The sequence below is a fragment of the Anomaloglossus baeobatrachus genome, chromosome 10, assembly GCF_048569485.1.
Source record: "Anomaloglossus baeobatrachus isolate aAnoBae1 chromosome 10, aAnoBae1.hap1, whole genome shotgun sequence".
In the NCBI taxonomy this organism is placed as follows: domain Eukaryota; kingdom Metazoa; phylum Chordata; class Amphibia; order Anura; family Aromobatidae; genus Anomaloglossus; species Anomaloglossus baeobatrachus.
In genome coordinates, this window is record NC_134362.1 from 185,268,814 (window position 1) to 185,279,847 (window position 11,034).

At 49.6% G+C, this 11,034-nt stretch overlaps 1 protein-coding gene across 3 annotated transcripts in view; it reads right to left on the reverse strand.

Moving 5' to 3' along the window:
- Positions 1-542: 542 nt before the first annotated feature.
- Positions 543-11,034, reverse strand: part of PABPN1L (PABPN1 like, cytoplasmic) — a 33,794-nt gene continuing 23,302 nt past the window's right edge. For all 3 annotated transcript variants that reach the window (XM_075325936.1, XM_075325934.1, XM_075325935.1), the window contains exons 4-8: positions 4,636-4,703; positions 3,947-4,053; positions 2,186-2,273; positions 1,168-1,292; positions 543-782 (exon numbers count right to left, since the gene is read on the reverse strand). In XM_075325936.1, coding sequence (XP_075182051.1) covers positions 743-782; positions 1,168-1,292; positions 2,186-2,273; positions 3,947-4,053; positions 4,636-4,703 — 428 coding nt within the window. In that variant the 3' untranslated portion in view covers positions 543-742. The remainder of the gene's footprint in view (positions 783-1,167; positions 1,293-2,185; positions 2,274-3,946; positions 4,054-4,635; positions 4,704-11,034) is intronic.

Below are 11,034 nucleotides of genomic sequence, written 5' to 3' on the forward strand. Positions count from 1 at the left end.
GTTTCCCCCACACTTTTCAATAAAATCACTTAGCAGGTCTAGGTGTCTTGTACCTCCTGGTCCAACAAAGCCTTCAGCACAAATTGACAGCTGCCAATATACATTGTACACAGATGTACATCAGCATATACACAGCTCAGCATTTTGAGCTCTGCTAGATCCACAGGAGAGAAAAGGGACCACCACAACTGCTGCTCCCAGTAAACTAAGTGATATATCACTGGAATCAGGATCTCTGCCCCTATATCATGTTGCTGCCAGAAGGTTTCAGTACTATTGTAATAAGGTATAACATTAACACTAGATAAGTGTTATGTCCCATATATCAAATATGGTCCCTACATCAAGGACTCATTGTTTGCAGTAGATTAGGGCCATATTGGCAAAATTGCATCAGTCATTGGATTTATTCTGGCCAGACGTAGCAGTATAAATCTAAGATCCTTTGCGCTTTCCCATATAAATGCATTAAATGGAACCAAATTCATTTTGACCGACATATTTGTACTTAAAGCAATAAAGATATTTATTCATCCACAAGAAAAGAAAAACAAAACTCCAGTGCGTTGTTAGAAATTGTGCTGTAACCACACTACAGATAATTCACGTTTCTCCGATTTATCAGCACTGCAGGGATAGAAGCACTGACGTCAGGCGGAGACGAGGCGCCAAGTCCAGGAGGACCTAAACCGTTCCTGACGTGGGGTTGACATTATACCATTTCCAGCCACAAAACTGAGGTTCAGTAGGGCTTATTCCACTGGTCTGTTCTTCCACGACCTCTAGGGAAAAGAGAAAGTTGGGGGAATTAGAGGAATCCAATGGAAGCCTTGAAAATACCAAAAACTCAACCCCTCAAGGGTCCAGGGCAGGACCCCGAGGCCATGCCCCGTCCAAGCCTTGTTCCACACTTCCCGAATGATCGGAGAGACCAGAAACCTTCCAGAATTATTTCAAGGAGGCTCCAGATTTGCCTAACTCTTCCAGAAGTCTTTGAAGTCTCTCCTTTCCCCCCACCACGAGTCTTCAAGATGTTCTAGGAGAGTTGGCAAATATGTTCCAAGATGTTCTACATGTTCTATTCCAGGACAGATATCGGACAAGGGTGGTCACGTATACAGATGTTACAGCATAAGTAGTTTTTGGAAAAAGGAAACCTGCACAGACCTGTAGGGACGAGTCCTGGTCCTTTGACCTCTCTGGAAGTTTCCCCTGGAACCGCGAGGTCTTCCACGAAACCCTCCCCTATCTGTGGTGCTAATGCCGGGCATGTTTGTCCTTTTTGGTAGAACCTTGAGAAAGCGCAGAATACAACCAATAGCAATTAGAAAACGTAAAAAAGGCTTCTGTTGACTGATAGAAAGGCGTCAAATCAGACAGGGTTTATCTTTGGGATTTCATAGTCATAGACCAGTCAAGGTGACCGTACTGACCCCTGTCCATCACCGGATGCACCTGCAATTGGGGATGGCCTGGTCTGATGAATCAGACACCTTTTATTTGTCCAGATTACACAAGGAACATGATATAGATCAAGGCTTTGGTGTAGTGCTAATGGCAGAAGGGTATGAAATTGGTCTGGGGCCTGCAGCCTAGGTGGTCATAGTGCTAAACGTCCATCCACATCTGCCGTGTACGTTGGGCAGAAATTGGGAGGATTTTTATGGGCCAGGCTCATGTTCAGTGCCCACTCCAAACCCAAGTGGTGGGGGGGTTCTTCTGGTAATTTTACACAGCAGACACATCTGATTGAATGTTTAACCCCTTAGATGCATTGGTGAATAATGACTATGGTATCTTCATGGTTAGATGTGGGGGGCCAGTTGATCTGCCTGCTAGACCCTCATGACAAGCTTGCAGAAACCCGATTGGTTGTTTAAAGGAGCCTTGGCTATGGCACCCGTGGTTCAAGGACTTGTCTTTAAATTTCCCAGCTCGCAAACTAAAAATCAAATCATTTTTGGGATACAGCAAGAAAACCGATCATATCCATGGAGGCCACACTGAGCAGTTTACTAGACAAAGGATCTGCTGATAATGTCTTTACAGAAAATCTGGTTTTATGGTGAATTGGTGTATGGAAAAATAATAAAAAAAACTGACCCACATATCCAACAAGTGTGAATAAGTGCTAGCTGATTGGTGTATAGGTTATAGGGACAGGATTATATATTCACTTCCGCACCTTGATTGTTCTTCCTCGGAAAACGGATTCATCCATAGTGATGGCGGCTTCCATTGAGCTCTTTTCTGCAAATTCTATATATGCATATCTATAGGATAGGATAAGTTAGGACCAAAAAAAGTTACATCTCTATTACAACCACAGTATAGACTGGACTACCTGTACATACAGTATCTGATATGCACAGAATGTCAGAAATTAGTGTCTTGAAATTTTAGTAAGAGCCATTATTGTTCCTTTCTTTAAGGCCTCCACACTAATGTTTTGCATGGGCCATGGTGAAAGTGTAAGTCCTTTCCTTGCTGGATCCTTGTCATAGACAGGGAGGGCAACAAAACACACCAGGCACTGATAAAGACACAGGAATTTCTGTATTGTAACTCATTTCTTTCCACTCTTTAGGCCCTTAGGACTGCTCGTGTTGTGTCTGTTCTACCTCAGGGGAAAAACAACTTCCTTCCTGGCCCTGGGCACTATCCTCCAGCAGCTGAATCCTATGCCCTCTTCCTCCCCCGGTATCCTTTCCATGTGGCTACAGTGTCTCACTCGGGCCTTCAGATGAATAGCAGCTCCAGGCCAGTTCAGGGTCTTGTCAGTGGTCTTTATACCCCACCGTCCCACCAATCCTAGGATGCTCCACAGCCCATCCACAAAGTGAGGTCTCGACACATGGGAGAATTACTCCCCATCTGGACAGGTTCCAGCTGTGGACCCTGTCCATTTACTTCAGCCCCTGCCACTTAACTACCCCCTCTCCTCTCATTCTAAAACCCTCTATTCGCGCCAAACTCCTGTCTTCCTGGCAACCATCTTGCTACACTTCCTGTCTCTGCTTTACCTTATTAACTAACTACTCCTATCATCCCCACTCCTGGTCTGCTTGTTTGCGTAATTCCAGCATACCCTATATCTACAATTCTCCTGACCCTGCCCTATGCCTCCTGCCTATTACAGTATGAGGGCCAGCACTCCCAGGACACTTTACAGTTACAGTACAATACACTGTTCATAGGAGTGGGCGCTATTCATCCCCCTGTGCCATCCGGATAGCATGCATTCAGCATGAGCTGCATACTTACCTGTTTTCGATGCTGCTGCTACTTCCGGGTCCATGGTGAGTGCAGTGAATATTCATGAACATCATGAGTGGGCCCGGAAGCAACAGCAGAGGCAGCAGTGCTGGAGACTGGAATGTATAAAAATAAATTCTTTATTTTTATGTGACACTTGTGACAAGTACCAGAGAAAACATCAGTGTGTGCTCAGTGTGACGCCCGTGCTGCCGGAGAAAAACGGGCATGTTGCTGTGTGGAGCATACGGACACATGGTTCATGTCAAGACACAGACTTGTGCGCAGACCCATTGATTTTAATGGGCCTAAGTAGGTTTGTGTTGATATGGGCGTGTTAAGAAGGCTTCACAAGGAGTCTGAAGCAGATCTGCTTTAAGATCAACATCAAAGAATATTCAGAGGTTTTTGATGTTGATTTTGAAATTGATCTGCTGGAAAATCCAAGATTTAAAAACAAAAAAAAAACAAAACACCACAATAAAACAAAACACCCGGACAGATTTTCATCAAGGTTTTGGATCAGATACTAATCAGTGTGATATTTAAAGAAAAAGCCCCCACAATAAAATACTGATTACAAAAAACTAATACGTGAACAGCTACATAGCATATATACCCATTGTAGTCTGTAAGAATCTTGGATAGAAGACGTCTGAACAAGGCCTTAAACCACAGAGTCTTCTCTTACCCTTTGGGATGTCCGGAAAATTTGTCACATAGAATTGTTATCCGGTTGATGCACCCACAGCCGCTGAAGTGAGACTCTAAATCCTGGGCCGTGCCTCCATAATCCACCTAAGACAACGAGATACAAAGATTTTATCGAAATGATTAAAGAATCACCATCCATACCAAAATCCTGATCATATTGTCCTCTCTCCAAATCAATACCATTAACAGTAGACAATAGATCATGGACATCCAACTTTTAGATCATTATTTCCTACTAGAGGACTATCAAGCAATCTCTCAACTTTATATTGCAGGTTTGCCTTAATAAAAATTGGGTATTTTTGAAGATAAAAATCTACAGATGGTAAAAATCTTCGACTTTTTTCACCTCACATTGGAGCCTCCATTATACATTTATCCTAAACAAATGACACTATTGGGTTGGGACTTGACAGAAACCCCATGCACCTCAGTATGGTCAATCGGGATAGTCGGGTGCCCAGTGCTGCCCTTAAATTTGTTCTGCGCCATCATAGCTAATATAAGAATCTCAATAGGGTTCGGTTCCCATTGAAGCTTTCCATTCAGGCTCATAAGTGGAGATCTACAAGTAGGGGGACCATATAGATTCAAGTATAGGGAGATAAATACCAAATGTACCATTGAAAACTCCTAAATTACCGAGGAACATTCTTAAAGACTTACATTTCCTACATAAACCGAGCGTTTGTCAGCCTCCCGCTTCTCTTCTGGGCTCAATGGGCGAGGAGGACCTGAGAAATTGAGTGAACAGCCTGTGTGTCAGATGTTGGAGGACCCAGTGGCCTTTGGAGAGTCAGTAAGTAGTAAGATATGTATGATAATGGGAAAATATATGTCAAATGATGATTACTACTATACATTATCACAAAAACCAAGGGAACACTCACATCAAAGTATTACCATAAGGAAAAAAACTTCAGGGATATCAATCTGTCTAGTCAAAAAGTAATTGAGAATCAAGGTTTCTTTGTCGCTCCATTGGGAGACCCAGACAATTGGGGTGTATAGCTACTGCCTCCGGAGGACACACAAAGTATTACACTTAAAAGTGTAAAGCCCCTCCCCTCTGCTATACACCCTCCCGTGCATCACGGGCTCCTCAGTTTTTATGCTTTGTGCGAAGGAGGCACACATCCACGCATAGCTCCACAACTTAGTCAGCAGCAGCTGCTGACTATTTCGGATGGAAGAAAAGTGGGCCCATATAGGGCCCCCAGCATGCTCCCTTCTCACCCCACTCTGGTCGGCGGTGCTGTTAAGGTTGAGGTACCCATTGCGGGTACATAGGCAGGAGCCACATGCTGTTTTCCTTCCCCATCCCTGCAGGGCTCTGGGTGAAGTGGGATCCATAATCGGTCTCCAGACACTGGGACCGTGCTCCCTCCGCAGCCCCTGGGGAATCTGCTGGACAGGAGCTGGGTATCGTCAGGGACATGGCCCTGCTACTGTGAGGTACTCTGTGTCCCCTTGGGGACGGCGCATGGAGCGCTTGTGTCATACATGCTGCAGCACTGCTGGGCGTGTTAGTGCGCCGGGACTACCGCGCTTGTTGCCGGCCGCGCTTATAACTCTAGTCCCCGGCTTCTGCGGCCTAGTACCGCATATTCCAGGTGCTCTGTGTCCCCGTTGGGACGGTGCATAAAGCACCTTGGGCCCAGACGCTGCAGCGACTGCGGCGTGCGTATGGGTCCGGGACTACCGCGCCGACCGTGCACTGCCGGCCGCGATTTTAACTTTAGTCCCCGGCTTTTGCGGCCTAGTATGGGATTCTCCCGCCCCCAGACCTGCCAGTCAGGGAAAAGGGCGGGACGGTCGGTATGACGCCGACAGTGAGGGCTGTAGTACATTGAGCTGTTCTCCGCCCCCCTCACTACCCACGCTGGGGCACCAGATTCCCGCACTTTTTTGTGACACGCCCACGCCTCCCTCCTCCTCAGAGAACGCCGTCAGCCATGTTTTTCAGCAACTTCTGGCTGCAGCTGAGGGAGACCCGGGGCAGAGAATCTGGTGGCTACAAGCCACATCCGCAGCCCCTGCCGGACAGGAGACGGAGTATCGTCAGGGACATGGCCCTGCATCTACAGGTACTCTGTGTCCCCGTTGGGACGGTGCATGAAGCACCTTGGCCTCAGACGCAGCTGCGACTGCGGTGTGCATTTTTTGTCCGGGACTACCGCGCCGACCGTGCCTGTTTGCCGGCCGCGGTTTTTACTTTAGTTCCCGGCTTTTGCGGCCTAGTGTGTTAAACTCCCGCCCCTGAGCCTGCCAGTCAGGGAGAAGGGCGGGATGGTCGGTATGTTGCCGACAGTGAGGGCTGGAGCACACCTTGCTGTCCTCCGCCCCCCCTCACTGATCACTATAGACCACCGGATTACGGCAGACAGAGCCCTGCATCATAACGTACTCTGTGTCCCCTGAGGGACAGTGCATGCAGCATCTGTGTTACAAACGCCGCAGCGGTTGCTGACTGGTTTGTGAGACTGGGACTACCGCGCCATGTCTGCCGGCCGCGTTTTTAAATTTAGTTCCTGGCTCTTACGGCCTAGTGCCATATACTCCCGTTCTGGGGCCTGCCAGTCAGGGGTAACGACGGGACGGCCGACTGGACGTCGGCAGGGAGGGCTGGAGCATACGTTGGTATCCTCCTTCCCCCTCACTGAGCACTGGGGGGCACCAGTTTCTCAGGTGTTGTCCCCCCCTTGGTGCCGCAGTGTATATATATATATGTTTATTTATATGGTATATGATTTCACTGTTCAGCAGCATTATTTGTTTTTGGCTGTATACCCTCAGATTACTCTGCGGACGACAGGCTGTTGTCTGCTCTTAAAGAGTAAGGGTGCCATGGCACTGGCTTATTTTAACCTCTTGTGCGGCTATATTACGGGCACTGCACAGATGACAGCGACAGAGTTTGCATGATGAGAACTTCGCCGGCGTTCCCTGTCCAGGCGGCAGGGACAGAGTTACAGCTTTGCTGAGAAACTCTCTGGGTCATTTTCACTATCCATGTCTCAGGCTATGGACAAATGGTCGGCTAAGAGACTAGGAGTTTGCAGTCCAGACCGGCCCCTTACACAGGCCCGGGCACTGCGGGATCGCCCCAGGCCTCTATCGGTCTGCGACGAAGCGTGTTCCTGGGGTGGCCTCTAGTTATACGTGGTAAACTCCAGCACGAACCGCAGTCCCAGTCTGGCTAAGCAGCCTTGCTTGGAATCTTCCCCGACTTCTTCAAGGGTCTCAGCTTGAGGACCCTCTAGAGGATGGGACGGAGGTCGCAACCCAGGACTCTGTCCGGACGTGGCTCTAAAAGCTTCACAGATACTGTACAGAAGCACGCCTTCCAGGACAAGCGTTTTACTGAACGCCTTATAACACACGTTGTCCCTTCCCCTCTGACGTTGTTAAGGTTTGGGCTCAGTGGCATAAGGTGCCCTCCAGTCTCTTGACTGGCGGCTAGATCAGTGGTAGCAGTGGCTGACGGGTCCACGCTCAAGAATGCCACGGACAGACGGATAGAACTCCTAATGAGATCCATCTAGGAACCCATAGGCGCGTCCGTTGCCCCAGCCTTTGCAGGGGCGGGCACTCCAGGCTATCTCTGCTGCTCTGTCTCAGATTAATGCGGTCTGCTCCGCATTTAGCGTCTTGACGTCTCAGGCGGTGGGTTTTTTTTTCATCCTCCGCCGTGCACAGAGAACCTTTTCTGTATGGCGGTCCAGGTCAGGGCAGTGGCCCCCACGTGTCCAAGACCGATGTAGGAGACATTCTGTCTTACGGTCACAGGATAGAGCTCAGTTCTCGTCCTCCGACTAGTTGCTTCAGAGCATCTCCGTCCCCCGAGCGAGCCGATGCATTTCCAGGCGGTGAACACCAGATAGGACGGATCACTCCACCCCGTTCTGGACTTCACACTGCTCAACGGACAGAGAACCTGACGGTTCCGGATGGAATCTCTCCGCTTGCCATCGCCTTTGATGGCCCAAGGAGGCTTCCTAGCATCAATCGACATCAGGGATGCTTATCTCCACGTGCCGATTGTACCAGGATTTCAGCGCTTCCTGCGCTTCGCCATAGGGGACGAACACCTTCAGTTCGTGGCAATAACTCTCGGCCTGGCGACAGCCCCACGGGCCTTCACCAAGGTCATGACAACGGTGGTAGCAGTCCTACACTCTCAGGGACACTCTGTGATCCTTTACTCAGACTATCTGCTGGTCAAGGCTCCCTCTCGGGTGGCATGCCAACACAGCCCGAACATTGCTCTAGAGACTCTCCAGAGATTCGGGTGGATCATCAATTTCCCAAAGTCAAGATTGACACCGGCCCAATCACTGACATATCTCAGCATGGAGTTTCATACTCTCTCAGCGATAGTGAAGCTTCCGCTGGACATACAGCGTTCACTACAGGCAGGGGTGCAATCGCGCCTTCGAGCCCAGTCACACCCTTTGAGGCGCCTCATCACTTCCTAGAGAAGTTGGTGGCAGCAATGGAGGCAGCTCAGTTTGCGCAGATTCATCTGCGCCCACTTCAATGGGACTTTCTCCGCAAATGGGACAGCAAATCGACGTCCCTCGACAGGAACGTTACTTCTTCTCGGGCATATTTAATTGAAAAATATAATATTACCAGTTATGTATATTGGATTTTATGACAGGGTGTTGATCCAGGGAACTAGTCTGATTGCCGTATGTGGAGTCAGGAAGGAATTTTTTTCCCCATTGGAGCTTATTTGACACATTGGGGTTTTTTTGCCTTCCTCTGGATCAACATGTTAGGCTACGGGTTGAACTAGATTGACTTAGAGTCTCCCCTCAACCTTAAAAACTATGAAACTATGAAGCCAAGGCATCCCTTCAGTGGTGGCTTCTTCTCACTTCTTATCGAAGAAAAATCCTTCCTGCCCCCATCCTGGGCTGTGGTCACGGCTGACGCGAGTCTGTCAGGGAGTCTTCCCCCGCCACAGGGCTCAGGGTACATGGACTCAACAGAGTCCTCCCTCCAGATCAATGTTCCGGAGGTGAGGGCAGTGTATCTAGCCCTAAAAGCGTTCCAGCCATGGCTGGAATGCAGGCAGATCCAATTTCAGTTGGACATCGCCACGGCGGTGGCATACATCAACCACCAAGGCGGCACAAGCAGTCGGCAAGCCTTCCAGGAAGTCCGGCGGATTCTGCTGTGGGTGGAAGCCACAGCCTCCACCATCTCCGCAGTTCACATCCCGGGCGTAGAAAACTGGGAAGCAGTCTTTCTCAGTCGCCGGGCATGGACGCAGGGGAATGGTCTCTTCACCCGGACGTGTTTCAAGAGATTTGTTGCCGCTGGGTGAAGCCGAACGTCGACCTATTGGCGTCCCGGCACAACAACAAGGTCCCGGCATTCTGGCACGTTCTCAAGACCAGATTGGTCGCAGTTTCCACTGCCTTACGTATTCCTCCTCTGGCGATGCTGCCCAGAGTGTTACGCAAGATCAGATCCGACTGCCGCCGCGCCATCCTCGTCACTCCAGACTGGCCGAGGAGGTCGTGGTACCCGGATCTGTGGCATCTCACGGTAGGCCAACCGTGGACACTACCAGGCCGGCCAGACTTGCTATCTCAAGGGCCGTTTTTCCATCTGAATTCTGCGGCCTTCAACCTGACTGCGTAGCCTTTGAGTCCTATATCCTAGCGTCTTCAGGGTTATCTCAAGAGGTCATTACCACTATGAGACACGCCAGGAAACCAACGCAAGATCTACCACAAGACGTGGAAGATCTTCTTATCCTGGTGCTCTGATCAGGGTTTTACTCTGGCCATTCGCCTGGCCCACTTTTCTGTCCTTCCTTCAATCCGGAATGGAAAAGGGGTGGTCTCTCGACTCCCTTAAGGGACAAATTTCGGCGCTTTCTGTGTTTTTTTTTTTTTTTTCAAGAGCGTCTAGCCAGGCTTCCTCAGGCACTCACGTTCCTGCAGGGGGTTTGCCACATAGTCCCTCCTTCCAAGCGTCGGCTAGAACCCTGGGATCGGAACAGGGTGATACCGGCTCTTCAGGAACCACCCTTCGAGCCAATGAGGGATATTTCTCTTTCACGCTTTTCGCAGAAGGTGGTCTTCCTAGTGGCAGTCACGTCACTCCGCAGAGTGTCTGACATAGCAGCACTGTCATGCAAAGCCCCCCTTCCTGGTGTTTCACCAGGACAAGGTGGTTCTGCGTCCGGTTCCGGAATTTCTCCCGAAGGTGGTATCCTCTTTTCATCTCAATCAGGATATCTTCTTACCTTCTTTTTTGTCCTCATCCAGTTCACCGATGTGAAAAGGATTTGCACTTGTTAGGTCTGGTGAGAGCACTCAGACTCTACATTTCTCGTACGGCGCCCCTGCGCCGCTCGGATGCGCTCTTTCTCCTTGTCGCTGGCCAGCGTAAAGGGTCGCAGGCTTACAAGTCAACTTGGCTCAGTGGATCAAGGAACCAATTCTTGAAGCCTACCGTTCTGCTGGGCTTCCGGTCCCTTCAGGGCTGGAGGCCCATTCTGCCAGAGCAGGGGGTGCGACCTGGGCATTGCTGCACCAGGCTACGGCTCAGCAGGCGTGTCAGGCGACTACCTGGTCGAGTCTGCACACTTTCACGAAGCACTATCTCATGCATACCTACGCTTCGGCAGATGCCAGCTTAGGTAGGCGAGTCCTTCAGGCGGCGGTTGTCCACCTGTAGGAAGGAGCCGTTTTACGGCTCTTTAACCGAGGTATTCTTTTACCCACCCAGGGACTGCTTTTGGACGTCCCAATTGTCTGGGTCTCCCAATGGAGTGACAAAGAAGAAGGGAATTTTGTTTACTTACCGTAAATTCCTTTTCTTCTAGCTCCAATTGGGAGACCCAGCACCCGCCCCTGTTCCCTTCCGGCTGTTCTTGGTTATGGTTTCAGTTCTCCGAACATCCTTCGGATTGAATTTACCTTAGACCAATTTATAAGTTTCCTCCTTCTTGCTTTTGCACCAAAACTGAGGAGCCCGTGATGCACGGGAGGGTGTATAGCAGAGGGGAGGGGCTTTACACTTTTAAGTGTAATACTTTGTGTG